The sequence below is a fragment of the Musa acuminata genome, chromosome BXJ2-3 (genome assembly GCF_036884655.1).
Source record: "Musa acuminata AAA Group cultivar baxijiao chromosome BXJ2-3, Cavendish_Baxijiao_AAA, whole genome shotgun sequence".
Lineage (NCBI taxonomy): Eukaryota > Viridiplantae > Streptophyta > Magnoliopsida > Zingiberales > Musaceae > Musa > Musa acuminata.
This window is the reverse complement of record NC_088340.1, coordinates 9,081,684-9,109,210: the sequence shown is the minus strand read 5'-3', so window position 1 is coordinate 9,109,210 and position 27,527 is coordinate 9,081,684. Positions and strand designations below refer to the sequence as shown.

At 35.8% G+C, this 27,527-nt stretch overlaps 3 protein-coding genes across 4 annotated transcripts; 2 read left to right on the top strand and 1 right to left on the bottom strand.

Moving 5' to 3' along the window:
• The first annotated feature begins 165 nt into the window (after positions 1-165).
• On the top strand, positions 166-9,895 carry LOC103977934 (uncharacterized). The gene is made up of 16 exons (XM_009393595.3): positions 166-357; positions 557-726; positions 1,159-1,263; positions 1,347-1,418; positions 1,515-1,586; positions 1,676-1,912; positions 3,045-3,155; positions 3,242-3,355; positions 3,483-3,599; positions 4,941-5,009; positions 5,099-5,205; positions 6,497-6,580; positions 6,671-6,764; positions 8,021-8,143; positions 8,790-8,974; positions 9,331-9,895. Exons 2-16 carry the CDS (start codon positions 613-615, stop codon positions 9,623-9,625), a joined length of 1,899 nt encoding a protein of 632 aa, XP_009391870.2. The 5' UTR covers positions 166-357; positions 557-612; the 3' UTR covers positions 9,626-9,895.
• A 146-nt stretch (positions 9,896-10,041) lies between these two features.
• On the top strand, positions 10,042-19,761 carry LOC103978117 (AT-rich interactive domain-containing protein 3-like). Of its 2 annotated transcripts, XM_065098939.1 has the most exons (12): positions 10,042-10,665; positions 11,066-11,712; positions 11,802-11,841; positions 13,107-13,159; positions 14,169-14,214; positions 15,404-15,496; positions 17,032-17,080; positions 17,151-17,220; positions 18,712-18,778; positions 18,918-18,968; positions 19,121-19,213; positions 19,306-19,760. In XM_065098939.1, the coding sequence occupies exons 2-12, from the start codon at positions 11,072-11,074 to the stop codon at positions 19,423-19,425; spliced, it is 1,323 nt and encodes a 440-aa protein (XP_064955011.1). In that variant the 5' UTR covers positions 10,042-10,665; positions 11,066-11,071; the 3' UTR covers positions 19,426-19,760. The 2 variants fall into 2 exon arrangements, with proteins under 2 accessions (XP_064955011.1, XP_018678945.2); XM_018823400.2 differs by having other exon boundaries at positions 10,042-11,712; positions 19,306-19,761.
• A 6,283-nt stretch (positions 19,762-26,044) lies between these two features.
• LOC135606664 (glycine-rich protein DOT1-like) lies at positions 26,045-26,986 on the bottom strand. The gene has a single exon (XM_065097718.1). It carries the CDS (start codon positions 26,984-26,986, stop codon positions 26,045-26,047), a length of 942 nt encoding a protein of 313 aa, XP_064953790.1.
• Between the last annotated feature and the right edge of the window lie 541 nt (positions 26,987-27,527).

Below are 27,527 nucleotides of genomic sequence, written 5' to 3'. Positions count from 1 at the left end.
ATGAAGATGATGGATCTGATCCAAACCCGAATAGAAGGCCCAAAATAGGACCCGTTAAAAACCTGTCAGCCACGAAATATACGGATGCAGTCCGAATTCCAATTCGACCCGTTTGTATCACCACATCGCAAATCGCAGAGGGCTTCTGTAAGATGTTCTGTTAAATTTGCTTTATGATTCGGGCACTGTGCGGGTAGCTTCAAGAACCCTAACCCCCTTACTCCAGCCGTCCCCTTTCCTCGCGCTTCCGAGTCGCCGTAGCCTCTTCCTCTGCGCGCCCACTGAGTCGGATCGACTAAGGAAGCGCGAGACTTCTGTTGATACGGGCCGCGGCAGCGATTCACATCCGCACACGCCGTAATCCAACGTTTTCTCTTTGTTTGTACAATATTTCTTCTTTTCTTCGTCTTATTAAAGCTTCGATTCGATTCAAGTGACCGCTCTTTTCTGTGGGAAACGACCTTTATTTTAGTGGGTTCTTGAATTAGTTCTTATTGATCTCTTGAATTCTAATTAAAACGATCAATGATCGTATGGTTTTGGGTGATTGAATCAGTTCTTGCTGCCTAAAGTTACCGAGGAAGGGGCTTCGCTGAACTTGGTTGCGTGACGATGGGGGTGGAATTGGCGAGCAACGATCTGCCGATTTTTGAGGTGGAGGATTGCTACCTCAGTGACTCGGAAGCTTTTGCTTCTGTTATACATGTCCTCGATGGTGTTAGGATGGTAAGAAGCTCAAATAATCATTAAAGCTGTGCCATCTTTCGCTGCTTTTCTTTTTATTGCGAGCTAGCTTAGAATCTACAAGCATGATGACAGCGATTGGATGAGTGTCATTTTTTATCCTGAATTGGCCATTATGAGAAAGTTCATGAAGCTTGACCCCTTGTACAGAGTTAATCTTTCAACAGAATCAGCAGTGCACCTATGGTTATCCACTTAAAATGAGACATTTATTTTTGCCTGTGTTAGACTAGCTCAATTTGACGTCAATTTGTGATGTTCCTCGATATAATATGGACACATGTTACTATTTTTATGGATTAAGCTTCATTGAATGAGCAGTTGTATTTGTGTCGTACTATCTGTCTTATACATATTAATTTACATTCTAGAAGTGCTTAGTGAGAGTGATTATCATGTTTATTTTTTTTACAGGCTTCAGTTTTGGTAGCTCAGAGTGATAGAGATCAGTATGACTACCTGCTTAGCATTGTGGATCCAGGAAAGAGAATGGGTCCTGACGAGGAGGCTTTACTGGCGGTTGGTGATGATACATATATACAATTAGGGATCTGTGCTGAAAATTTTAGAAACCTAACATTCTTTCTCAATCTATTCTGCAGACGGCATTGAAGGCACTATCAGGAGCTGTCTCCAAAATAGACATTGTATACCATGGTTCTCTAATTAGCAATGTATGTCCTAGGAGAATACAATCATGGCTCACTCTGTGTGTTTGTGTATGCTCCATTAGCTTCTTAAGTCATAATTGCTTACAATATATATGCCAGATTTTTGGTTTGTGCCTATGGAACTATGGGTTGGACGCGAGGAATGCATTGTTGGAATTGATCACTTCCTTGGTATGCATATTTATGAAGAGGATAATTTCTTACTATTAGCTTTATTCAATGTGCATTACTTATGCAATTCTTTTGGTCACTGACACCAGGCTGCTGTTCCTGACAAGTTTCTTGATGGTTGTTTACGTATGCTTGTGAACAACTTTCTGCCACCTCGAAGGCTAAGGGAGTCCATCAGCCAATCACGATGGATTACAAGAAAGAAAGAGGTTCATAGTGAGCTTCACATGGCTTTGCATTATATCACTGATGTAGTACCTCTTGCTCCAATGAAGCTGAAGAGCATAATTGAAAAAAGAATGCCTAGATGCACAGACCCCAAAGATGTAAGTTATGATGCTTCTGTTTGTTAAACCTTTAACCCTCCTTATTAAAACCAGACTTAGAAACATGCTTATTGATTTGGAGTGGTGATTGTGAACTTCTGCAATTGTATTAATAAAACCATCTTTCCCTGACATGCTTCTTTGGATTAGTGAATGAAAATCATTCTGATGTACAGAGACTGTAGGCTAAAATCGTTCTGTTATATAGAGACTATAGAATATCTTATTGTTAATCTCTTATCAAAATTTTCCTTTTTCCTCAGTTTATTCTAGCAATCTGGACTTTATTCTTCTGGTGCAGTTCACTATCACCTGAATATTTGTCAGCATTTCTTTTCTTTCGGATAAGACTTGGATGTATATCTGCAGTCTTATCATCAAATTGTCATTGGCCTAAAATAATCTATAGCTATTAACTTGTGAAGACATTTAAGACACACTTTCTTCTAAAAAGCTTTCTCATCTCCAGTCCTCTGGTAGTTTCTCTTCGGAAATATAGAGAACATGTTACTTCCAAATTCCATTCCCAAAATTGAAAGCTATTTCTCCTGTTTATCTCCAAATAGTGCATCAGAAGATACCCAAACTTTTCTTTCTCTTCACTAACAGTGTAGTGGTGAAAGGCTGTAGCCATGGTATTATTTCTTTCTTGTGAGTTTGCTTTTCCTCATTATTGCATCTTGTGCAATATGTGGAATTATGACAAACAAAATTCACTTATGCAGCTTAGGTAATTAGTACTTCTAGCTGGAGTCAGTCGGTTGATTCGAAAGAATCAGGAATGAGAAGTATGGATGGACATATATCTGCTCTGAAGAAAACACCTTATGATATTTGTAGGGGATGGATTCCATCATGTTGTTGTTTTGGATAGTGTAGAGGTCATTTTATGCGTGATATAACTTCAAAAAGGCATCAATATTCTTTTATTTATTTTTTACGATGGTAAGCCTCATCTATGGCAAACACATTATTTTGCTTAGACATCAGGTGTTTTTCTCTTACACCTGTACTGCTGGTTGCTTCAAGTTGACGTGGAAGTTTCTTGTATGATTTCTTTGCAATATGCAAAAATAGTTTTGACTTCCTGTGGTAAATCTGGAACCAACTCATCAAGTTGAAACATATGCAGATGATTGTACTATATGTGGAGTGCATGCTTGGGCTGGAAAATGATGAAATTGGAGAATTCCTAGGAAGCTCATTGTTGGCAAAGGTGGTGGATTTGCTTACAGATTTGGATGTAAGTTCTAGTCCTGTTAGTTTCTTGATGAGATTGTGTTTGCAAATAAATCTATAGCCTTAAGTGCTAATTTCCTAGTGTTGCAGGTAAACATAACCTGGGAGGATATTCTGCAGGAAGAGCATAACAAGGGCATATTTGAGATGGAACTTGAAGAATGGGAAGATAATATGGGTACTGATGCTGAAGTTGGAGTCAAGGTTTGTTTTTGACTAACATGATATTTAGTGGATTGTAGGATATAATCATACAATGTTCTTGATGAAATCTATTGATTACTTTTTCCCGACTTCAAATTGGGACTGAGATGCCTATCACGGTTTTCAGCCTCCCATGGAAAATGGGGTTTTAAAGGGCAATGCTTTTGCCGACAAATTGGATGGTCTGATGGTGATAGTCTGTGAACATCTCAAATCACGGGCAGAGAATGGCCATTTATTAAAGGTGAACTTCTACATCTAACATCTATTGTTTTTAAAGATATTGCATCGACCTAGAGAAATTCCCAATATTCTCTTAGGTTTTATTTTCAATGTGTATGTTTAGTGTACGTAGTCAGATTTTTATATGAAAGAAAAACAATATTTTCTTTCTTAAAGGTATTGGTTGTTGATTTTGTGGCTTGAGTATTAAACATCCAACTTGTTCTTGGGTTAGGTACTCAAAAAAGGTCAACATAAGCTAAATATGTTTACCGAGTGGAAATAGACACACGAGTTGATGTTACCATAAGTTGGCCATCCATCAAACTGCTTAGATGCTCAAATTCTTGTATGATCCATATAGCATCTAAAGAAGAGTTGTTTGTTGGTTATTTTGTTTAATATAGTATAATATATTGTATCTAATTATACATTATTTACTTTTTTTTTCCTTTTATATGCAACTGTTCATAATATATAAAACAAGTTCAATTGAGATATCCTAAGTGACGTATACTGTAAAATTTTACCATTTGCCAAAATTATGGTATTCCTTGTTTCTTTGCTTGTGGCATTAAACTAGCTCTCATCACTTGATCATCTAGTTTTAGATTATTAAGCATTATGTAAACAACCTAACAAGGAAAAGACTGCTCGGAACAGAAGCTGCTGTTAGTATTAAATTCTTGCAACACCTCTTAACATGTTTAGTACTGTTTATGTGTGATACTCTTTTACTATGACATGGAGATGCTTTTCTAGGTTGACTGCATTCCAGTTTGTATTGGGCAAACTGTAAAATCAATCTATTCTGAGGTCACACTTGTGATGTATATGTTGCATATTTTGCATCCTCACGTGGATTTTTTAAAGGAAATTATCATTCAAGCAAGAATTTTACTCAACGTCAGTTTTAGGACCAGACAGATTATTAGGAACGACTATCTCAAACACTGATGATTTAGTCTCTACAAATGGTTATTTTCATATTGAAAAATAGGCGATCCAGCGGTCCTTGTGGCTTCCACTAACATGTGGCCTAGGAAGGGTCAATGTATGAAATCTTACTCTTGAAAGCAAAGAGATTCCACGATTCGAACCTTGACACCACGTTTGCTAAAAAGTGACCTTGCCATGGCCTCAAAGGTCACTTTCTGATGTTTATTTCCAAATTGTAAGATATAATATAAATCTTGGCCTCAAAGCTTGCTCTCTATGTGACATGCTTTGAATAAAGTAACTGTCAGTGACCTGTTTGCTGATCTATGCATGATAAACTTCAGCAAGTTACTGCCTTCGTTGGCTTTACACTAGATATTTTGTAACCTTCTGTTTTACTCTCATCTTGATCTTGGTTAAACAGGTTTTTGAAGCACTTTCAGAGATTTTTCGAAGAGCTATGTTAAAACTTCACAAGTCAAAATTTGCTCAGGTAGTTTTGTTTTCTGTTCATTCTTGCTTTTGAAATATTGTTTCTTGTCTATTATCTGGTAAGCTTCACTCAGTTGCTCATATGTGCAGTTCCTGATGTTCTATGCATGTTCCCTGGATCCTGACATTTGTGGTCTGAAATTTGCTGTTCTGCTGACTGATATATTTGTTTCAAAGAATGAGGATCCAGATTCCAGGTTCTTTCGGAACTTCAAACTGAACATAATAAACCAGAGTTTTTCCTAGTTACTGATGTTTTAATGTTAAACTTGATGATAAAGTTTAATCTCTTACCAGTCCATGAGCGGGGAACACCCAGTGGACAACTTTTTGTCTGTAATTAGAGGTTGGAATTGTCTATACTCTATAGTAACCATAAGCAGTAGAGAAGACATAATAACACATTGCTGTAGAATAGTTCATTTTTCAAACATATATCTTGTCATCTAGTGTTTCTTTTGTGTTGTTAGTGACTCTAAGCTTAGAGTTAAGTTTGTGGCTTTACACTATCAAACATTTTATAAAGGATGAGAGCAGAGAGAGAGCATTTCGAGTCAGCAACTCGGCATATTGATTATACTGAGAAATTATCTGCAAGAATGCGTTCAAGTTGTTGGAGTGTGGACCTGGTGATTGAGCATAACACGGAAACCAATGATGATTTTGCCAGACCTTATGGTGCATATAATGTTGTTTTTGACATGTGACTTTTAATGGCTCAAAAGTTGCTATTCTTATCCCTTCAAATGGTTCACATGCCTTGTTCACTTTCTTTTTGTGAACATTTTTAAATATCTTACTGTTATTATTGTTCCCAGATTTTGACCAGAACTATACATTCATTTTTTGTGTCTCACAGTTTGATTTTTACGTAAAACCTATGAGCTATAATGAAGATACACATGGGCTAGCAATAGTTTCTTGTGATTATGAGGTCAGGCTTCTGCAATAATTTCTAGGACAAAATGTCTAACTGGTTGTCAATTAACGGATTGTCCAGTTTCATACTTTTTGATTCTTTGATGTTGCTAAGCTTGTCAAATATTTGTCACTGGTTTCAGAAAACTGAATATGAACTCCTCTGGTAGGATCTTTGAATTTTTTTCTGCATTTGTAAGATACTCTAATGTTTCTTGAATAGGAAAATGGAAAATAGCATTACTTGCTATTTTGTTTCTGTTTCGACAAATCCATTTGGTTGTGTATGTACATCGTAGCTTTCAAAATTTAGCTTTTACTCAAGGAGGGCTTTGAAATCTGACATTGGTTCTATATTCATTAGTGAGCTGGATATCATGTATGCTATTCTGGGCTTAACATGTTCTTGCAGTCATAATTATGTTGGAATTGCTTGATTAATGTATTCATTGCTTAGCTTAATACCAATCAATAAGAGATTGAAATTCTTTGATTTACCAGGTTTCTTTTTGGTTTTTTTTTCTCAGTCAACAAGTGTTATATGATTTTTTTTGGGGTTATTCAATGTAGAATGAAGGCTGTTGCATATCTTGCAAGTTATCTGGCACGGGCTAAGTTTATTTCATCTTCCATGGTTGCAAGTATACTTAAAAGGTTTGTGAAAAATCCTTCTATTTCTTGCATCTAATTCTTTATCCATATATTTCATCAACCAAGCCGGTCCTTATTTGAATCCTGATTCAGATTAGTTGATTGGTGTTTTGAATATTGCCAATTCCAAGATAATCAAGGAAAGATCAATCCTCAAGCTCATCGAGTCTTTTATTCCGGATGTCAGGTAAGATATGAACTATTTCGAACTTGAGGCTCTTTAAATGTCCCATATTCTTAGTCATTTTGCATGCTGAGAATGTAATATGAGCATATGTTCTCATCATCTTTGGTTGTACGGACAGTCGGACACCTTACCAGGATATAAAATATTTGTGTATGAAAACTATGGTATGCAGTACCGAATGGTACCGTCTGGTATGGGTAGTACGTACCGGTCCGATGACATACTGGTATGTAGACCGTCCGGTACCGCTACAGCGCTACAGTATTATACTGTAGTATTGTTGCAGTGCTACAGTGTTATACTGTAGCAGTGCTGCAGTACTACAATGAAGAAAAATATATAAAATTATTCAGTATACCAGGGTGTACTGTTCGGTATGCCCTGGTGTATCGCTCGGTACACTGGTACCGTACCGTGCCAACCTCGAAACATCGGTACAGTACAGTATTGCATATCTTGATGGAAACAACTGCATGGATGCTTTGTCTTTTTCTGTCTTTGTTGGGAGGAAAAGGCGATTTCTCCCCCTTGTTTCTATTTGTGGGAATAAATATAAGACAATGGGCAAAGCTGGTGAAGTAGGATGCTTTGTTGGATGGTTAAGTACTTTGGTATTGCCATTAGTTATCATCTGACTATATTCTTGTTATGGCAACTATAGTTCATATGGCTTCTAAAAGTTTTGGTTTGTGCTTGTCAACAATCAACAGTCTGTCAGATTCCTCCACCTCTAAACGACCTATTCAGAGGTGGTGGTAATACCTTAACCGCATTAATGAAAGAATCCCTCAACTGCAGTTTTTGGTTTGGCTTGAGATCTTTCTCTTCCTTTCTACAGTGCAAACCCAGCTTGCAAATTGTGGCCTGGTTCCACTTGAATGCAATATTAGTTGACTGAGATATCTTTGGTAGAACCATGGTTATGGTGATTTGTTTTAATCAAATTGAATTAGGATATAAACCTTGTTTAAACTATGCTTTGTTCTTTTGTGGGCATTTTAATAATTTCTAAGTGATTCACGTCATTTTAGGAACATAAACAAGAGCAATAGCAAGTGACACTATATGTACATTATAACTAATTATGGTGGTTTACATAACTGTTACCAGCTTGTTCTCATTTGTTTTCACTTTTCACTATGTAGTTGTTGCCTTATTATGTATCAGAGTTCTTTGAACTGCAAATCACGATGATATAAGTTGCTATGATGTATGTTCCTACATGATTTAGTTGAATTTTACTCTTTTCCCTGTAGGCTACAATGTACATCCTGTGCTTTCGCATGAGATCAATCTTGGATGTTCCTCACCTCAAACATCTGCTTTTTCATATGCCTCTGGGTTCAATCTTGTGTCACCCGACCTTGGATCCTCTTAAGGTTTGTGGGAATTCATGTTTATTTGCTTTAAGTTGGGTATTTAAATTGCTAATCATGCCTGTGGAGTGGAGTATTTAAATATTTGTAACTGCTGATATATTTGCAACACATGAAGATAAGAGAGTCTTATGTTGAACCCACAGACATACCATTACAAATTGAAACGGAGAAAATTTCCGACATGTCTCTTTAAGGAACACGAATCTCTTCTAAAGCCCCTCAAGTACGAAAATGTAATCACCAACAAAACCTTAGTCCTTAGTGTCAAATGTGCATATAAGAGCTGTATGAACATCAGCCCTAAAAAACTTGGTTGGTCTTCCATCCTAAACTCCATGGTGAGCTTGGGCCTCCGAAAAATATTGGACCCAACCTCTTGGGAATCAGGAAAAATGCAAGAAAACACAACATACTTGATCCTTTTTAAGTGTTCCAAGTGAGGGGTTGATGAGTCTGATACTCATCTCCATTGCAAGAATAATAGTTCTTGATATTTCAGAAATGAGGGACTCTCATCAAATCAGGCCCTCAGTTAATATGCATTACATTGAATTGAAGGTGATGGTTGAGAGATGAAGCCAAATTTCTGTGACATTCTTCTGTGGATCATAAATGTTCTGATCTTCTTTGCCTGACCATATTGCAGGTTTGTTTGCCCTCTATTGTGCTAGAGTTTCTTAGACAGGCAAAGGCTGCTCGGTTGTTTAAAACATCAGTCCCTTACCTTTATGACTACTCACTTGAGTCTGAATTCTCAAAAGCTTTTGGAGGAATTGAGCGGTTGGACATGTTCTTCCCATTTGATCCATATTTACTAAAAGAGTCTGACAGGTTTGTCCTTATTCCTCACCAAAAATTGTTTGGAAAAATTTCAAATCTAAATTACTTGTTAGTAGATTATGTTTTCAGAATCCTGTACAAGAATATTTTCAAGCTTCTTATGCTAAATTTAGAGGACTTAAGCATCACAATGATTCTGATTTCCTTGGATTTAGCCTTTGATGTGAGTCACATTACATATGGCTCCTAATAATGACAGCCTTTCAAATTATTTTAATGATAATTAATATAGTAGTTATATTGTTTGGCAAGATTTGCTATCGTTGGTTCTATTGAAATTTCATTTATTAAATATATAGATACCTCTTCTAAATATTGTCTCTGAACCATTACTTCTCTTTTTGAAGATTCATGCGGCCGAATTTCGAGTTCTGGTCCATGGTAAAGACGACTTACAGCAATTGCAACAGCGAAGATGAGTATGAATTTGATGACCTTGATGCCCCTGATTTCCCTGAGAATGCAGGGATTTATGAAGAGCATGACGATCTAGACCTCGACAATGGGGATGATCTCGAGTACTCTTTGAACAAGATGTCAATTACTCCAAAGCCTGCCTTCCAGCATCCCATAAATACCAACTTCCACCAGCCTGCACGAATGCCTGCAAGAATCAGACCATCTGTTAGTCCCACTTGGTAGCCACCACCAGCTTTCTTTTTCATGGCAATTTATTCTCTCTTCTGAACAAGGGATTCATCTAAAGGGGAACCGAAAAGATTTAAGTTCAGCTAATACCGTTGGTCTTTTATTTATAGGTCACTGTTGTAATCATACTGAGATCATTTTGTCGACGTTCCCAATTCACCATAATATGCTGTAAAATAGAATGATTAAAATGATTGGTTTGTGTAATTTTGTTCGTGTATTCTTCTAGTTAATATAATTGGCATATGTCTTGAGTTTGTGTGATGAGGGGGATTAGTGTAAAACTTTTAGTGGTCTGTTTTGAACAGTAATATGTCAGAGAGAACCTGGCACAAATTGTGTAAAATTTTCAGTAAAAAGTCGAGAGGTCTGTTCTTCTAGCGAGCTTACTGTCTGTAAAAAGCTTTAGTAACGTGTAAAAATGTAGTTCAAAATGGCTGTGTTCACCGCCGTTCAAGTGCTATAATAGTGTCTGCAAAATTATCCTATTGGTGGCCAGCTGAGCTGAAGTGCCTCTCAAAACATATAAAGGTAAACCAACCCTCCGATCAAACCCTCCAGCTCCCAAAACAGTAAACCAACCCTCCGATCAAACCCTCCAATCATCGCCGGTTGTCCGCGCAGTAGAAGGAAAGAATCCCGCAACAGAACCGGCTACGCGGTAAGTTGACGGACGGTGATTGTATCCGAAAGTTACGCTCGTATCCCGCATTCGGGTACGCTCGTATCCCGTATTCGGGTCATATGATCTCGGTCGGCCATCTCCCCTTTCATATTTCGAAGGCTTCGCTCCAAAACCCTGGACGCCAGTAGAGCTTCTTCATATTGCTTCTCTGGTCCGCAGGCATACGTCTTCCCCTCGTCTCCCCTTTCATATTTCGAAGGCTTCGCTCCAAAACCCTGGACGCCAGTAGAGCTTCTTCATATTGCTTCTCTGGTCCGCAGGCATACGTCTTCCCCTCGTCTTTCTTCGGGACTCGGGGTAGATTCCGCTGTGGGCGTCTCAAGGCGTGGCCGTGTGGATCGTTAACCAGGTTTCTTCCGTTCGAATTACTTGTTCATATTGCAATTGTTTGTCTATATTCACCCGTTCGATCGGATAAGGCTACGATATCTTTTGTTCTATCAGAAAGAATGTATTTCTAGGGGATAGTAGTTTCGAGTCTTGTGATCATTTAGGGATCAGGTAATGTATGGCGTTGATGCGATAACGAAGCACTGGGATCAGTAGGGTTTTGCGCTTACCTTTTCGTTCATTACGTTCAAGATTTAAGATATCATTCTTTCTCAAGGCTGCAAATGGAACTCCTGAAGATATTTTGATATGCATATTAGAGCAAGAAATAGGATCATGTTAAATTTATCTGTTCGCTGTCAAGGTTTATTGCTGATTTTTTATATGTTGGAACATTCTGCCCTTGAGAAACTACATAGTCGGCGATGACTGAGCTAATGGCTGAGGTTGGTTCGGAGCAAGAAACGACAGAGCTCTCTGAAAATAATGAGACTGAAGTAGAGGTTGAAGGTAGGGACTTATTACTGAAGGAGAATGATACAGATAAGCAGAGCTCTCAGCTGTCTGTGAAGGCTGGTAACTCTGAATCCGTCGAGACCTCTGCAGAAAACAATTTGGCTGAGATATCTGATAAGACTGATGATACACTGACCGAGAAGCAAGTTTATGACGCACTCTTGGAGAAGAAAACTGATGAGACACTCTTGAACAAACAAACAGATGGTCTGGTCACTGTGACAATGGCTCAAATTGACACTGGTTCTGATCAAATAGGTGGTTTAGGTTCTCCATCTACACTGCTAGAAAATAAGACAGCATCTGTAATGACACATGTGAAGGAACCTCATGCAGAAGATAATCACACCAAAACCTACTTGAATGATGAAAATACTGGAGGAGATTGTTCGACCCAGTCATCTACCTTTAACCCCTACTTTGATGGCAATCTTTCTGGATCTGAGGAAGAACAAGCTTCTTTCTTGAAGGAGCTGGTGAGTTTCTATAAGAAAAGGAGGATGGTGTTCAGACCACCTAAATTCTATGGACAAACACTGAATTGTCTCAAGTAAGATCTGTGTCATTATGTTTAATTTTTGCTTTTTTTTGTGCATAACTCAAATGGCAGACCAACACTTCTGAATTTTTCTCTACCAGGTTGTGGAGAATAGTAAGTAGATTGGGCGGTTATGAACTGGTACGTATGATATATTGTTCTTCCAACAATTGCTCATTGCTTGATGAATTTTCTTTTGTCCCAGGGTCTTGATAGGACCCTCATGCGCTGAGGGACCCTTCATTTAGTTGTTGCTATTCTTTGATATCCTTTTTTTTTTATGTTTTAAGGTGGCTATTACAACTCTTCTCCATCATTTATTAGACATCTAACCTTAGACAAGAGGAAAGTATGCTGTTAAATCATTATATATAAACTGGTTTCTTTGATGTTGGAAGTGGGTCTTGTGAACTAAGTTCTGATGCAACCACATGTAGAGTAGGTAGAACATAAAAAATAAAGAGTGAGGGAGGCCATGGTAGAGGCGATAGAGATTATAATTAGGACGATATCTAACAAGAGGTAGATGAAGAAGGTTACCATGACATACTTGTAAAAAATTCAGATTTATATTAAGAAAATGTGTAGTTCAATACATCATTCAAGATTCTAACTATGCTTCTAGCTATAGTTACATTCAACTGATTTTAATTAAGTTGTTAGATTTTTCTTAGCTAGATTTGTTTGTATTGGATAACAATCAACTAGCCAATTGAAGTAGTAACAGTTTACTAAAAATTTAGATAAGTTTTGAATTTTAGCCCACCTAAAATGTACCAAAGTCTGTTAAAAATATTTTTGTAATATCTAAATAAAAAATTACCCCAAGTCTTCTTGGTTTAGGAACTTATTGGCAGTAAAAATGATAAGGCTTATTAGAAACAATAAAAAAAATAAACTGTTGGAAAATACAGCTTGTTGCATTTGTCATTCCATCAAATATTAACAATTAACAATTTTATCTCTTTGATTGCTTTCAGCTATGGTTAGTGTCGTTGGAATTGCTGTTTGATGATGAGTCTGATCAATGTAACACCTTCTATGAATTATAGCAGAGGGATGCATTGATGTGTTCAGTCTACTTACAGAACTAGACTTACACTAACTGGTGATCTCTACATGGATCAACACACTTCAAGAAAGAAAGAATTTGTCATTTAAGTAAACTCTCATGACCAAGAAATTACAAGAAGATGAATGGTAGTAACCAGAAACATATGCCATTTTATTTGCTATGTCCTCATAGTATGCTCTTTAATTTCTAAGAATAGGACATGCAAACCATATAAAGCAATGCTGTGTATATTATAAACCATCAGGTTCATTCTTTTGCTAAATGTGAGTGGATATTTAGGAATCGTGTTATTACTATTTTGGTACTGATATGATTGACCTGAAACTTATAGGTGACACAATGTAGGCTCTGGCCTGAGGTTGGACTGACTTTCAAGCCTCCCAAGTGAGACCTTTTCTTTACTTATATTGTTTTTGTTATTATTTTTAATTGTTTTGTAAATTGTTGATCATGAGAGAATCAGATGACACAAATTTATGAAGAAATCTATGGTCCACTGATTCATTTACCTTTTCGATGTCCATAACATTAGGAAAACTTTATCGCAACTGGTCAGAGCAATTATGATACGCTTGTCAGGTCTGTTTGAGTGACAAGGACCACCTTGGCTGCCTCAGTGTAATCTGGTATGCCATTAGGGATCATCTTTTATCTAGCTTGCCTACATATCAAAGGATGGGTTCCTGTTCCTTCCTATAGGATTTTACAAACAGAAAGCAATAATAAGATGATCATGAAGTATCCTGGTATTTCTTGCAGAAGTTTGAGACAAAATAAAACTAAAGTAAACAACTGCTATGAATACAATTCTGAAACCTTGTGATTGCAAAAGGTAGCAGCAGCATGATTTAATAGGAAAGTTGAAGTATTGTAATCTTGTAATGAAGTATGATACTGGACTTTGTATGACTTAAGGAAGTCACTCAATTATATTTCTCCAGTGCCATGTGTAGACAAATGGATTAGGACTTAAGAGAAAAAGAACAGGCAAATACGGTGATCTGTATCTTATTTTGTTACCATATACTTGTCTCGAGGGATCTAAATGATCAGTTGGTTGTTCATTAGGTGTCCTTTTAACTTTGACTGTTCATTTTAATTGCTACATTTTCTAAAAAAAAATTTGGAAGAATTTTCTTTCCTGACCTTCTTGACCATTGGGTTATAAAGTTTTATTATAACCAAACCACAGTTGAAAGCATGGATGAAGCTTATGCTTTATTAGCATCTTTTGAATGAAACATTTAGATGAACATTATGTAGTGCTGAATGCCAAGGATAACATGGAAAACGTGAGTGACAATTTTTGTCTAGGACTCTAGTATGATCAGCTACAGAAGCATTCTTTTTTTCTTGGGGGAAAATCTATTAATAGATGCCACTACTTATGCAGGACTTTTACAACAGTGTCTTGGTCTTTCCGAACTTTCTATGAGAAGGTAATGCATTAAATGAACGTGCAATTCTAATCTTGGTTCATTCTATTATTTTAATTTTCTGTCATCCATTTTGATATGTCTTTAGTAGTTCAACTTCATCTATAGGGCTAAACAATGAGCAATTCTTCATAATGATTGAAAGCTGTTCTATCAATCTCAGGGCTCTCTGTTAAGGAAACTATTTTGTTGATATTTAAGCATAAAATTTCAGAAAACTGTTTGCATAAAATTTAGATCAGCATATTTTTCGTTATGAGGTCTCAAAAACATAATTTCTTGTTGGTAGGTTTCTGCAATACCATGTTTTACATTTTATGTATTTTGTTATAAATGCATTAGATAGATGTTCATTATAATTTGTTATCTACTATATGTTAATATTTGTAAGTATGTAAATTCTTATCTGTGGAGGTTTAATATCTGAGACCCTGGCAAATCTATATTTACAGCAGCAAGAACAATGACAGCCACAATGGTGACAACGACAAGCGGTAATGTCCCAAGTCCCAACTATCATGGCAGTTGGGACATTGGGGCTTGTTGCTTTTGTATATTTTCAAGGAAACACGTGCCTGTGCAATAGTTTCATTTTTGTTATTTGAAAAAGGTTGACGACACTTGCTAAAGCTGAAAATGGTCAATTTGGAATTCTTATTTTGTGCTTCTCGATGGTCATATATGCCATATGGTATGTGCACAGTTTAGGATAGGAGTGGATCTGTAGACATAAGCTTATAAAGTAAATATGGTTTCTCACAGTTCTAATTTATTCACTCGAGGGCTTTCACATCAAATCTTTAGTCCTCCTGCATCTTTTTTATGCCCATCTTTTACTATAGTAATTAAAAATGTTTCTTCGAGTTTTTAGCCCATGGCTACAGGCATTGTGTTTCAGAATTTCAAGTAATCTTTAGATTAAGGAAATCATTATCAAGTTGATGTACAATGAGTCAGTTGCCTAGTTTAAGTTTTATGATGAGGATCGGTGCTGCATAAATCTTCAGCAATGAGTACTAGCATGGTTATGTTAAATTATCTTGTTTCTTGTACCATGGATAACAATCATGGGATTTTATGTTGGCATTTAATGCTATTTGTTCTTATCTTTATGCATGTACCAGCTTTTTTTCAGTTTGTTGAGTTTGTTTTATCTGCATCATTTTTTCTTGTTTAACCTTACCATATACAGGTGCTCCTTGAGTATGAGAAGCATAAGTCCCGAACTGGTCAACGTAAAAATCCCTTTATACATCTTCCATCATTTATGAGGTTTGAAAATCAGGTACTGTTTTCTTTTCAGGTCTTCTCTGAATGTAAAAGGTGAACAGTTAAACCTATGAAAGAAATATTTGTGTGTATCTTTACCGTCCTTGGGACCTGAAAGAGAGCAAGCATTATATACAAGATTCATGCATATTTTAAATCACAAGTCATATTCAATTTATTTAATTCTTTTGACATGGTTTATGTCAAACATGTAACAAATGCATGTCAGTTGATGAATAGTGGACAACAAAACATGTAAAAGATAGAACATTGTGATTTTGTGAAGTACTAAAGGGTAAATGAAGTGGACAAACCTCTTAAGAAAAATAATAAAATCAGGTACTAGTTTTTGGAGACTAGTACAATACATTCAAAAAAGCAACACAAGCACAATATGGATTGCATCACTTAATTAACAAACTTCTTAACAAATAGTCAAAATTTTCAATCATATCCATCAAATGACCCTAACTATAATTTCAAAGTGCTAAAGTTGAGACAAATGATCTCATATTGTAGATTTAGGAAACAATTCTCATTTGGTGTCACAACATTACTGATATTCTTTAAGGCTATAGTGAAGTTAGTATCAAATTCTCAGTCATATCCCTCTAATGAGCACAATTGTAATCTCAAATTGCTAAATTGTGACAAATAATTTTACCAAGTAAATTTAGGATAAAATTTAAATTTGGTTTAATGCTGTTAGTGAAATCTTTTAAGTCTCTTATAGTGGAGATAGTATCAACAGTTTCAATTTCATAACTTAAAGAATTTTGGGAAAGAACTTGACTAATGGGAGAATATGCAAATTAGTAAATGAGAATGTATCAAAGGTCTTTTAAAATACTAGGTATATATATCTCCAATTCTGTGATTTAAAAGATGCCTATAAGCAAAAGTGGATCGATGAGCTTAGCATGGTTGAGTTTGTTTCAGAATTTTTTTGGTTATCAGAATAAATAGATTTAATTTAATCAAATCCTAGCACACAGCTATACTTAATTGACCTCTGCTTGAACTATTTGATAATTTAGTTGGGCTAGGATGAAAGGATAATTTGAATTAAATTGATAGCTGATTTTGGAAACTGTATTTGAGATATCAGCATTTCAGGTGGATAAAACTACACAATAACAGTTAATGCATATTTACCACTATGAGCTAATTGAGGTCCATGTCAAAAGGAAGAAAACTTAATTGCTTATTATCCAGTGGTTTTGTTATACTCAAAATGATGAACCAACACATGAACTCTGTTTTACAGGCCAGAGTTTGTATTACTAATTTTGGATGTATATATAAGAAAAATTGATTTAGAAAACTACAATTTTGAAGCCAAAGTTCATGTTGTATGTTACAAGTTTAAAGATAGCATCCATGATTTTTCTGATTAGCTGTCTCAATTTCAGTGATCTAATTCAAATACTTAAGTAAGATCTAAAGATGAATCCAAGTCATTAAAGAGTGACAATTCACTCTGAGAGTAACATAACCTTCTAGAAAATATTACTCTCTAAGGTAATATGTCTTACACCTTTTCTTTTGTAGGATGGGAATTCATCTATTCTGAGGGAGGATGAACAAGGTAAAAGCATTGGTATGTTTTCTACAACCCTTTTAATTAACTAAAAAAACCATTATTTACTTATTTTTTAGACTTTGTGTAGGCCCGTTTAAGAGGAGAAAACCTTACCAAGAGCATGCAGCAAAAGTTGTGAAAACACTTGTTAATCCACGGTTAAGTCTGTTTTTCAAATATTCATACCATTTCTTTCTCAATATGACTTTTGTTATGTATATGACTTCACAAGGATTTGAAGTTTTTTGTGTATTAAATGTAGAATTGTGAATGCTAGAAACTATCCAGTACTTTTCAAGTGTACTTTGTCTTGGCAAAATTTTAGAGAACCTGAAAAGACCCTCAGGCTTTCCTTTTGCTGATCTGAATTGGTTTCTCTGATTGTTAACTACTTTCAAATACAAAAAAAAATCCCTTTTGTGTGGTATATTTCATTTTGAATTCCTTAAATGGTTTTAATTGTTTTACAGTTTTCAATTATTGGTATCAAATGAAGATAATGAAGGTACTCAACATTTAGGGGTTTGTCTTTGTAGTTGAGCCAATTCACTTTTTCAAGCAAGCACACACGCTCAGTCTTAACACTGGGTAGTTCCATTTCTTGGGTCGTTTGATAGCTTTTCCTAATCGATGTCTCAAAGATTGCACATAATATGATGCTTTATGGTGAGAATCATGTTAGAGGTTTCTGTCATATGTTATATGGACAAACCTGATCACATTGTCTTTGCAGCAACCATACGAATTACCAACATCACAGCCTTTCTAGTTCCACCCTTTTTGTGTCATCCCATTTGACAGCTGATAGCAATAAGTAAATATTAACTACCATGCAACCAGTACCCAGATAGCTTCACACTCGGACAACCTGACATTTGAAGTTGAGATTTTTATATTTTTTTTTCAAGGTTTTGCTTGTACAATTTGTATACATTGTCTTGAAAAGTAGCTGATTTTCATGTTGTACTGTATGATACCTCTAAGAATGTTTGGTTTGAGGTTGAACTTTGAAGTAGGTTAAGTTATTTTAACCTGTCTGAGCTATACCCTTCGAAGTGATACCTGAATACCAAAATCCCACATCAACATTCATCAACTTATGCAAATCCTAGTTTCAGATTTCTGAGGGATAAGGTTTTATGAATTTGGTGGAAGAAACTTGAAAGAAAGGAAATTTTTGTTTAAAAAAATGGACAGACAAGGCAAAGTCAAAAAAGAAAAGTGTGAATACAAAACATGTGTTGATAATAGAGGAAGAAAAATGACACGAGAGTCATAAGAGAAAGATTAGCACATTCTGTTGGGTCCTGATAAAAACTTGTTTGTTGTAAATGACCAATGCTAATTTTCTATTGCCAATAAGTAGAAAACAGTAGTTGCAGCATCTTTGTGAAAATTTTAATGGCCTTCTCTTATATTAATTGCATATTCGAACAGTCAGAAGTTAGTGAAATAAGATTCTAGGACTATCTTTTTTTTTTCTGTTAGCGATATGATAGTTTACTTTTTAGAGTTGATAAGAATGTGCTATATTCCACTATTATATCCTTTTAATTTGCTGCAATTTTGACATGAGCTCTTTCAGAGTCTTTTGGTTGCTTATTGTTCTTTGCTAGTAAATGATGACATGTTATGTTTTTAATGTGCAGAAAGACTGTAGATGTTGCTGATTTTGGTGCCCCTGCTGACTGGGTTAAGATTAATGTGTTGCAATCTGTATGTTCATGCTACTAATTCATTTTTTTTTATCATTATTCCATTGCATGAACTTCTATTTGCAGTGATGAGATATTCAAAAGCAAAAAGCATATGGAGCCATTGACTTTACTAAGTGCTTTGATTTTTATTTCCACAGAATGAGTGCTATGACGTGTATGTTCTGGTCCCAGGACTAATGATTGGAGAGGTAGATTATGCAGCCTGTTCTCATTGTTTTTGAATCTTTTTTGTAGATTGATTATTTCTTCTAGCTTGTTTGCAAAATTACTTTTTGTTGTGGGGATGTTTGCCAATCCAATTTTGGGCACTAATAAACTCCTACGTGGCTGTTGTACATAGGTACATATTGAGTCAGATCGTACAGGTTTTTTGATCATTTCTGGTCAGCCTGAGCAGCACGATAATCCTTGGGGTATCACCCCCTTTAAGAAGGTGCTTCTGCACTTTATTTCCAGCAAAACAAAGTGGTTGATTTATTAACTAATTTATTGGCGAAAATTGTCTTTTTTCTTTTTTTTTTCCAGGTCATAAACTTCCCTTTACCGATTGATCCGCATCATACTACTGCCGTGGCTTTCTTACATGGCCTGCTATTTGTTCGTGTACCGATTCAACGAAGAGTTGGATGGCACTGCGGAGTTTAGGGTTTATAAAGAGATGAGAATTTGGGGGGAACTCATAACAATCGATCACTTACTACAGGTTTTGTCTCTGATCATGGCTAAATATTTTTCCAGTACTCCATTTTGTTATGAATGTCACATGCATTCCCAGTACATGCATTACTGCCTTCAACTCAATCGCTGAAATTTGATTCTTGGGCCGAGTTGAAGACGGAATGGTGTTTGATTTCTCGACTGCGTAGCTGTTAAGAGAGTCGATCTTCTTCAGGTTTTGGCTGCTTGTTATTTGGTCCTCGAAACAGTTTATTGCTCTCATATTCTGCATGACATTTATCCAGTATCTCAAGTACTCTATCTAATTCATGAAATAATCGAGTGCTGATGTATGAGTTTTGAATGTTTACCGCCTGCCATTAGATGCTAAAGTTGGGATTGACTCGTTTAGAAGGAGCTGTCGCCTCCCTCGTTCCAATCTGAACATGTGGCTGGTCCCAGCCATTGGTGTCCAATCCCCTACTGAAGTCGCTGAATCCTGCGTTGTTTAGATATTTGTCCGGTAAAAGGATTTCGATGAGAAGATCGATTGGTACAAGTCCGACAACCCATTGCACCATGCACTAATTTCCAATCAATTTAGTGCTCTTCTGAGAGTAGATATTATTAGGATCCTCACGCGTGGTGTGATAGCAGTTCTCTCCGTAAAGAATGAAAACTGTCAGCTTACCGCCTGCCATTAGATGCTAAGTGCCCCAAGATGAAATCAAATAGATCAGAAATCCACTCGCGCTCCAACTGACGAAGAGACGTACGCGGACTTTTACGTGAGCTTACCGCCTTCGTCTTGACGATAAACTGTCCCCAAAAAAATTAAATCGGTGGAAAATTGGGCCAGCTGTCACGTTCGTATTCTCACAACGGTGACGACACTCCATCCGGGGAAACGTAGCGCGCGGAGTCTTTGGTGGCCTTACCGCCTTCGTCCTGGTGATGGTACCTCAAAAATAATTTAAATCGGTGTAATATCCGTTAACGCGCATATATTTATTCGTACGTTCGGTGTCCAGAGCTCCGAGGACTGTTTGTGTGGGCGTACCGCCTTCCTCCTTTAAAAAACACATCGGTGCAAGATGGACCAACGCATTCCTGCTTATCCTCGCCGTCGGTGACCGCACTCGTAAAGGCCGAAACGCAAGACAGTAGGAGCAGTTTTGGTTACGCATACCGAAAGCCGCCACAACTCGGATAGATCAAATTTCTACAAAATATTAGCTGCGGTCACTTGGTGTGCTTACCAATTACGTCTTGGGCGCCCGAAAATATTAATAACGATGGAAGATGGCAATTTTCAAGACCCTCATGCTCAATCGCGGTGAACAGATTTCAGTTGCCGTTGATACCCGTAACAGCTGATCCCTATAACAACAGTACGTGGAAGACGTAAGACACTGCACAAGTCACTATTAATTCTCTTATAGTTTCTCTGGTCGTCGTCAATAAGTGTGATCAAATGTCACCTATTATTTCTGGTTGATCGTATCACAAACTAAGATTCCATTTTATCTTAAGAACAGTTCATTTGAAATCTGCTGAGGTTTTGTAGACCAACGAGATTCTTAAAAGGACAAAAACTGTAACGAGTGCTCTCCATTCAAAAAAAAACTATTACATGAATATATGGCTCGCAATGCTATAATTATATGGGAAGAATAGGTTGTGGATACAAGAAAAGTACTTTTCTCAGAGCGGTTGGTAGATTTTGGGTGAGCTTACCTAAAAAAAAATATTCGGCAGAAAAATGGGTCAACTAACACGTTGTTAAGTCTGTCTTCTGCTGATCGCGCTCCAACCGCGGCCCCTTTTTTTTTTGTTTTTTATGGTCGAGAGTACCTCAAAAAATAAAATAAAATTGGTTTGGAATCTGCCTAAGCCACCGATTTTTATTCTCACATCTGATGATCGTACTTCAACTAAAAAAAGGAGAGAATTTTTTTTTTGAGCTTACGATAATAAATAATAACAACAATAAAATTGTAGGCCTCAATTATTTGAGATCAATAATAAAATCATCTCATGATTTTAAATTTTTTATAATTTAAATAATTTTATTTGTCATATTTATCTTTTAAATTGATATTAATTTTTTTTTCTATTAACCAAGCATCCTTCTGAATTTTATGATTTTATTAAATAAGCTAATAAATTAAGCTATTTTTTTATTTTCTAAACTTTTTCACATCTCACTTGGATATCATCATGCCTCATATTCTTAGTTATTTTTATTTTCTTTAATGTGTCTTTCACTTTATTAACTCTAATTTTATGAATTAATATATGATTATTAAATCTACTACTATTATTTATCATTAAATCTAAGTCTAATATGAAATATTTATTAAATAATATATAATAATAATTTTTCATCTTTTATTAATAAATATTCTTTGATCTTCATTTTCAATGCATATAATATTATCTAAATCCTTGCACTTTCTTTTCCTAGCCTAAGCAATTCGATATATATCTTTTTCATCATCTTTAATAGCTAATTTATTATAAAAATTATTATAAATTTTATATCTTGTCATACTAATCATTTTTTAGTCTTTTTTTATATTCTTTATATCTTTTAAAATTTTCTTTTTATAAATTTATTAATCTTTAAAATATAATCTTTTAGTAAAAATTATTTTTTAAACTTACTTGCACCACCATAAACTCCTCTTAATGTTACACATCTATCTTTAATTTTATTAAGAATTTTTGTTGTTAAGATATTAATCTTATTAGTTATTGTAGTTCAAATAATATTAATATTATCCTCATTTTAAGTAGTATCTTTTTTCATCTTATTCTTAAAAGTATTTATGTTATTATCTTTGAAATTTTAACATATAGTCATACTATTTTTTTAATTTTTTTATCTTCTATTTACTATAATAAATTTCTAATATTATTTGAAAGTTTGATTCATCGAACTTTCGCTAGAAGATTATAATATAGGTAAATATGGAATGATAATTTTACATTCCTTATATGTTTTAATTATTAACCCATTTATGATTTGAGGATCAATCACATATTTGAGTGCATGATTTGAATATATAATTTTAGTCTAAAAATTCTTTATGGTATCAAAACCTTCTTGCTTCAAGCAAAGAATCTTTCTTCCTTACTCTCGTTATTGCTATTTATATATAAATTCTTTGAGGAAAATAATAAGAGTGAAATACTATTACTAATTATATGTAAAATCTAAAAGTTATTATAAATGATTTGACCCTAAATCATAAAAAAATTATTGTTGATATTCTTAATAGCCTAAGAGAGGAATATAAAGAATTGACGATAGTAATTTATGCATGTGACTCATCAATGTCATTGAAGAATTATGTAACATAATAATTGATCATGAAATGACAAGAGAGGAAGACGGAACTAACTATCACAACTCAATTCAATCAAGAATTCAAAGAAAAAGGCAATCAAAATAATAAAAACTTTAATAAAAGATCGAACAAGATGCCTCCTCGATATATAGATAATACACAAAACTATCATCCTTCATTAATTATTTGGTAACAACTTCAATCCAAATAATTCAAAAAAATAACTTTAACTATAACTATCATTGGTTCTGATATCCCAACAATAATTATAGTATTCGAGCCTCATGCATATTAATTCTAACCTACCATTAAAATAGTTTACTTTGATGGAGAAGGTAAATACTAGGCTCTAACAACTTATCTCTCATTATGTGACATACAACATCTTAAGTCATCATCACATACATCTCAACTAGTTAATTTTACTAAATGAAAGCACCGATACTTAATTAAGACTGGTCTCACCCTCCTACATTAAGCATTCATGCTACTAATATTTTAGTTAGCAACCTTTCAAGTTGTAGTCTACCTCATTAATCATATACTCACTCCAATCCTATAACACTAATCATAATTTATAAAATTATTTTATAAAATTTTAAATATTTAAAATTTTAAAATATTTGATTGTTTATGTCATTCATAGCTATATCCCTAAGCGTTACATAAGTTAACACCAATACCTAAGTATTACATTTTTATTAGCTATTTATTTGAACATAATGCTTTTCGATAGTATGATCCTTAAACTCAAAAAATCTTTATATAATATTATATTATTTTTGTTGAGTCTATTTTTTCCTTTCAAAATCTTACTCATTTAGAATGCGAGCCAATACAATAACTATTAATCATTGGATTCAAATTAGTATACCTCAAACCCTCTTAATCACACACCTCTCACCACATCAACCAAAAAATTTTCTCTAGACTTGTACTCTCTTATTACTCCAGTGCAACATTACCTCACTATCTCTGTAACTTCTCAAATGATAATTATCATAGAGATTAAGTTATTCTACTATAAAATCTATGGTTTATGTGGACGATATTATCATCACAACCTTGAGTCACTACTCTCCTCTAATGAATCAAGTAATTATATAGAAATCAAACAATTCCTTAAGTAATTGATAAATCGATTCTCTATCAAGAACTTAGGAACCTTAAATAATTTTTTAGGAGTGGAAGAAACATTTATATCTTCTAGATTTTTTATATCATAAAAGAAGTGCATTCAAAATTAATTATAAAAAATAAACATAAAATGCAAAAGAAGTTACCATACTACTCTCTACTACTGAGTCACTCAAATTATATGATGACAGCTCTACTACAGATCACACATAATATCAACAAGTACTTGATTTCTTATAGTATTTATCACTTATATATCTAAATATTTCATTTATAGTTAATAAATTATCACAAGTTATGTAGTGGCCCTTCACTAAGCATTAGTCTACACTAAAATGTATTATGCAATATATTAAAGAGTCTCTCAATCATAAACTTATATTTTTGTAAATACTCATCACTTTATCTCTATGCCTTTGTCGATGTTAATTGGATAGACAACACTTATAATATAACATCTACATCAATCTACATTGACTTCTTTGGAGCAAATCTGATCAGTTAGTGTTCCAAGAAATAAAATACAGTTGTAAGATCCACGCTAAAGCTAAATATTAAAGCCATTATTACCATCGTTGTAGAATTCAATTGGATCACCAATCTACTATATGAAGTTGGCATCACCTCCCAATTCACTTCTATAATATACCATAATGATATTGGTGCCACTTATTCATCAACCCAATATTCCACTCATGAAATACATGATCATCAACTTCTATTTTGTTAGAGATAAAGTTGTCAAACATCAACTATGTATTTCTCACATTTATATTTTTGATCAATTAGCAAACTTCCTCATAAAGTCTCTCACTAGTAGGATATTTCAGTTGCATCGAACGAAATAAGATTGATATCCTTAATATAAGCTCAATTTTAAGAGGGCATAATAGAAAATCATGATATAGACAAATATGGAATGGCAAATTTATAGTTCTTACATGTTCTAATCCTCAATCAATCTATGATTGAGGATCAATTACGGATTTGAGTATATGATTGGAGCACATGATTGAGAAAAATCTTTCCCTTACGACTTGTATAAATACACATTACCTCAATAAATGAAATTATCTCTTTCATAATATTTTTTTATAATTAATTTTATATACTTTTGTAGTAATAAAAAAATATATTTGACTACAATTGTGATTATTCTTATAAGTAATTAAATGTTCATCTCTTTTCTTTTTTTAAAGTGAGTATTTGCACCATACCACTATCTTCATTTATCTTTTTATAAAAAAACTCACATATATATTCATCATATATTTTTCTTTAAGTTTTTTTATTATAGCTATTCTTGGAAAGATATCATCTAAATTTTCTTAAAATTCTCTTTTGACTTGATCATTCAATCCAATTTGAGGGGCATACGTACTAATGACATTTAAAATATCTTATTTTTTATAAATTTTAGAACTATAATTTTATCTCTAATTTTTTTACATCTATAATATTGTTCTTAGATCATTATATAAAATAATTCCTACATTATTTCTATATTTAACTTTTCAATATATCGAATTTTAAATTCAGTATTATTAATCTTTCTATATTTTTCTCTTACCCATTTAATATCTTATAAGTAAATAATATTTATTCTTCATCTAATCATAATATCTATCAATTATAATCCCTTACCAGTGACAGCACTTTTAAAGCACGAGGGTACACAACATCCAATATACAGCAAGCCGCCAAAACTTGGAAGGACCAAACTTTCTCTAAATATTTGTGGATACGATGATAAGACCTTTTCTCACACCTTGACATGCTGAAGATTACTCTACTTGTCCAATCACTGACATCGATCTCGATAAATCACTAACTTGTCACAACAATTCTCTCTCTGATATAAGTAACAAGAACTGGTTTTAAAGGCTCCACGTCTCTATGCATGCTTGGATTAGGAGCGTTAACATGGTTGCAACCCACACTACAACAGACAACGAAGAGAGCAACGCACTACCACACGAGAAAACAAATCCCATTACTTCCGGTTTGCGAATCGAACGAAGCTTTGGCTGCAGCGGTTAATGGCGATATCGTCGTGATATTATGGTAAGACGAGGGAGGCTATCACTGCTTGTTGAAGCAATTAATGCTACTGTGGTTTAGTCTTCCCTTCCCTCTGTAATGGTTCCTCCGCGACTGCCGCCTCGAGTGACAGCACCGCCGCAGCTGCCTTTTCGATGGCCAACGCCACCTCTTTTCCCATGATGACCTCTACCACATTTTCCATCGCCACCGCCTTTTCCTTTCCCGTGCCCTTTGTTTACTCCTTTTACGTTACCAACTCCACCACCAGTACCATTACCTCCACCAGCACCGCTGCCGCTTCCTCCACCATCGCTGCCGCCACTGCCACCACGTTTACCACCTCCGCAGCCGTTGCCACTGCCACCACCAATTCCGCTTCCTCCACCGCTGATGCCACCGCTCCCGCTTCCAGCTCCCCCCCGGCCATTGCCACTGCCACCACCATTTCCGCATCCTCCGCCTCCTCCACCACTGCTACCGCCGCTGCCACTACCTTTACCACCTCCGCTCCCGCTTCCAGCTCCTCCGTGGCCATTGTCACCGCCGCTTCCACTACCACCACGGCTTCCGCTTCCGCCGCCACCACCTCCGCCACCAATGCTGCTGCCGCTACCGCCTCTGCCTCTGCCACTACCACCACCACTACCCTTCCCGCCGCCGCCGCCGCCTCCATCATTGCCGCCACCTCCACCGCCGCCGCCGTTACCACCCCCACCTCCTCCTCCCCCACCGCCACCACCACGACCCCACCCCCATCCAAAACCTCCATTACCGCCACCCCCACCTCCTCCGCCATTATCACCAGAGCTGGCTCGGGTGTCAACCTTATAGTCCATGACACTGTTGCGGAGAAGTGCTTGATTTCGGAAAAGGTCAGTCATGGTGGTGTTCTCATGATGCGATGATGGCGGTTGCTCATCAACACGAGCAGCAGCAGCGCATGGCATCAGAAGAGAGACGGCAACTACAACGCTGAGTAATCCCCGCAAGAGGGTCCTCTGCAAGGCGAACGCCATTGTCTCATCATCTCATCGTCCTTACTCCCTGCGTATTTATACCCAGGAAGAGATCAGAGAAGCTGCGGTGTTAATGATTGAAAGAGCTGGGTGATGTGACGGCGGCGGTGGTGGTGCGGGAATGGGATTGAAGGAGGAATACATCGTTGCTTGCATTGCACTACTTCATCCACCAACGTGCATGCGCGTGGTGGGTGCCATGGGTGAACCCCTCTCGATCTTGATAGAGCCGCTCATGCGCTCTCTAAATTTTGGATCTGGAGATTAGCCCCACCATTTCTTGTTCTCGGCTTCTCTTTGTCTCTTAGCCGTACAATTCCACTGCATCCATCGACTGCATTCAAGCATGATCACAACAAAAAACTGTCTGAGCTCAGTGATGAATCCATGAAATGCACCGCCCTTGGTTATCATAGATAACTACTCTGGAATGACCATTCTGTGGGGGCACACCACGTTTGGCGCGCACCTGTCCGTCTCTTCTTCTTCTTCTTCTTCTTCTTGTTTTCCAAGAGAGAGATGGGAACAGGAGTCATGCGAT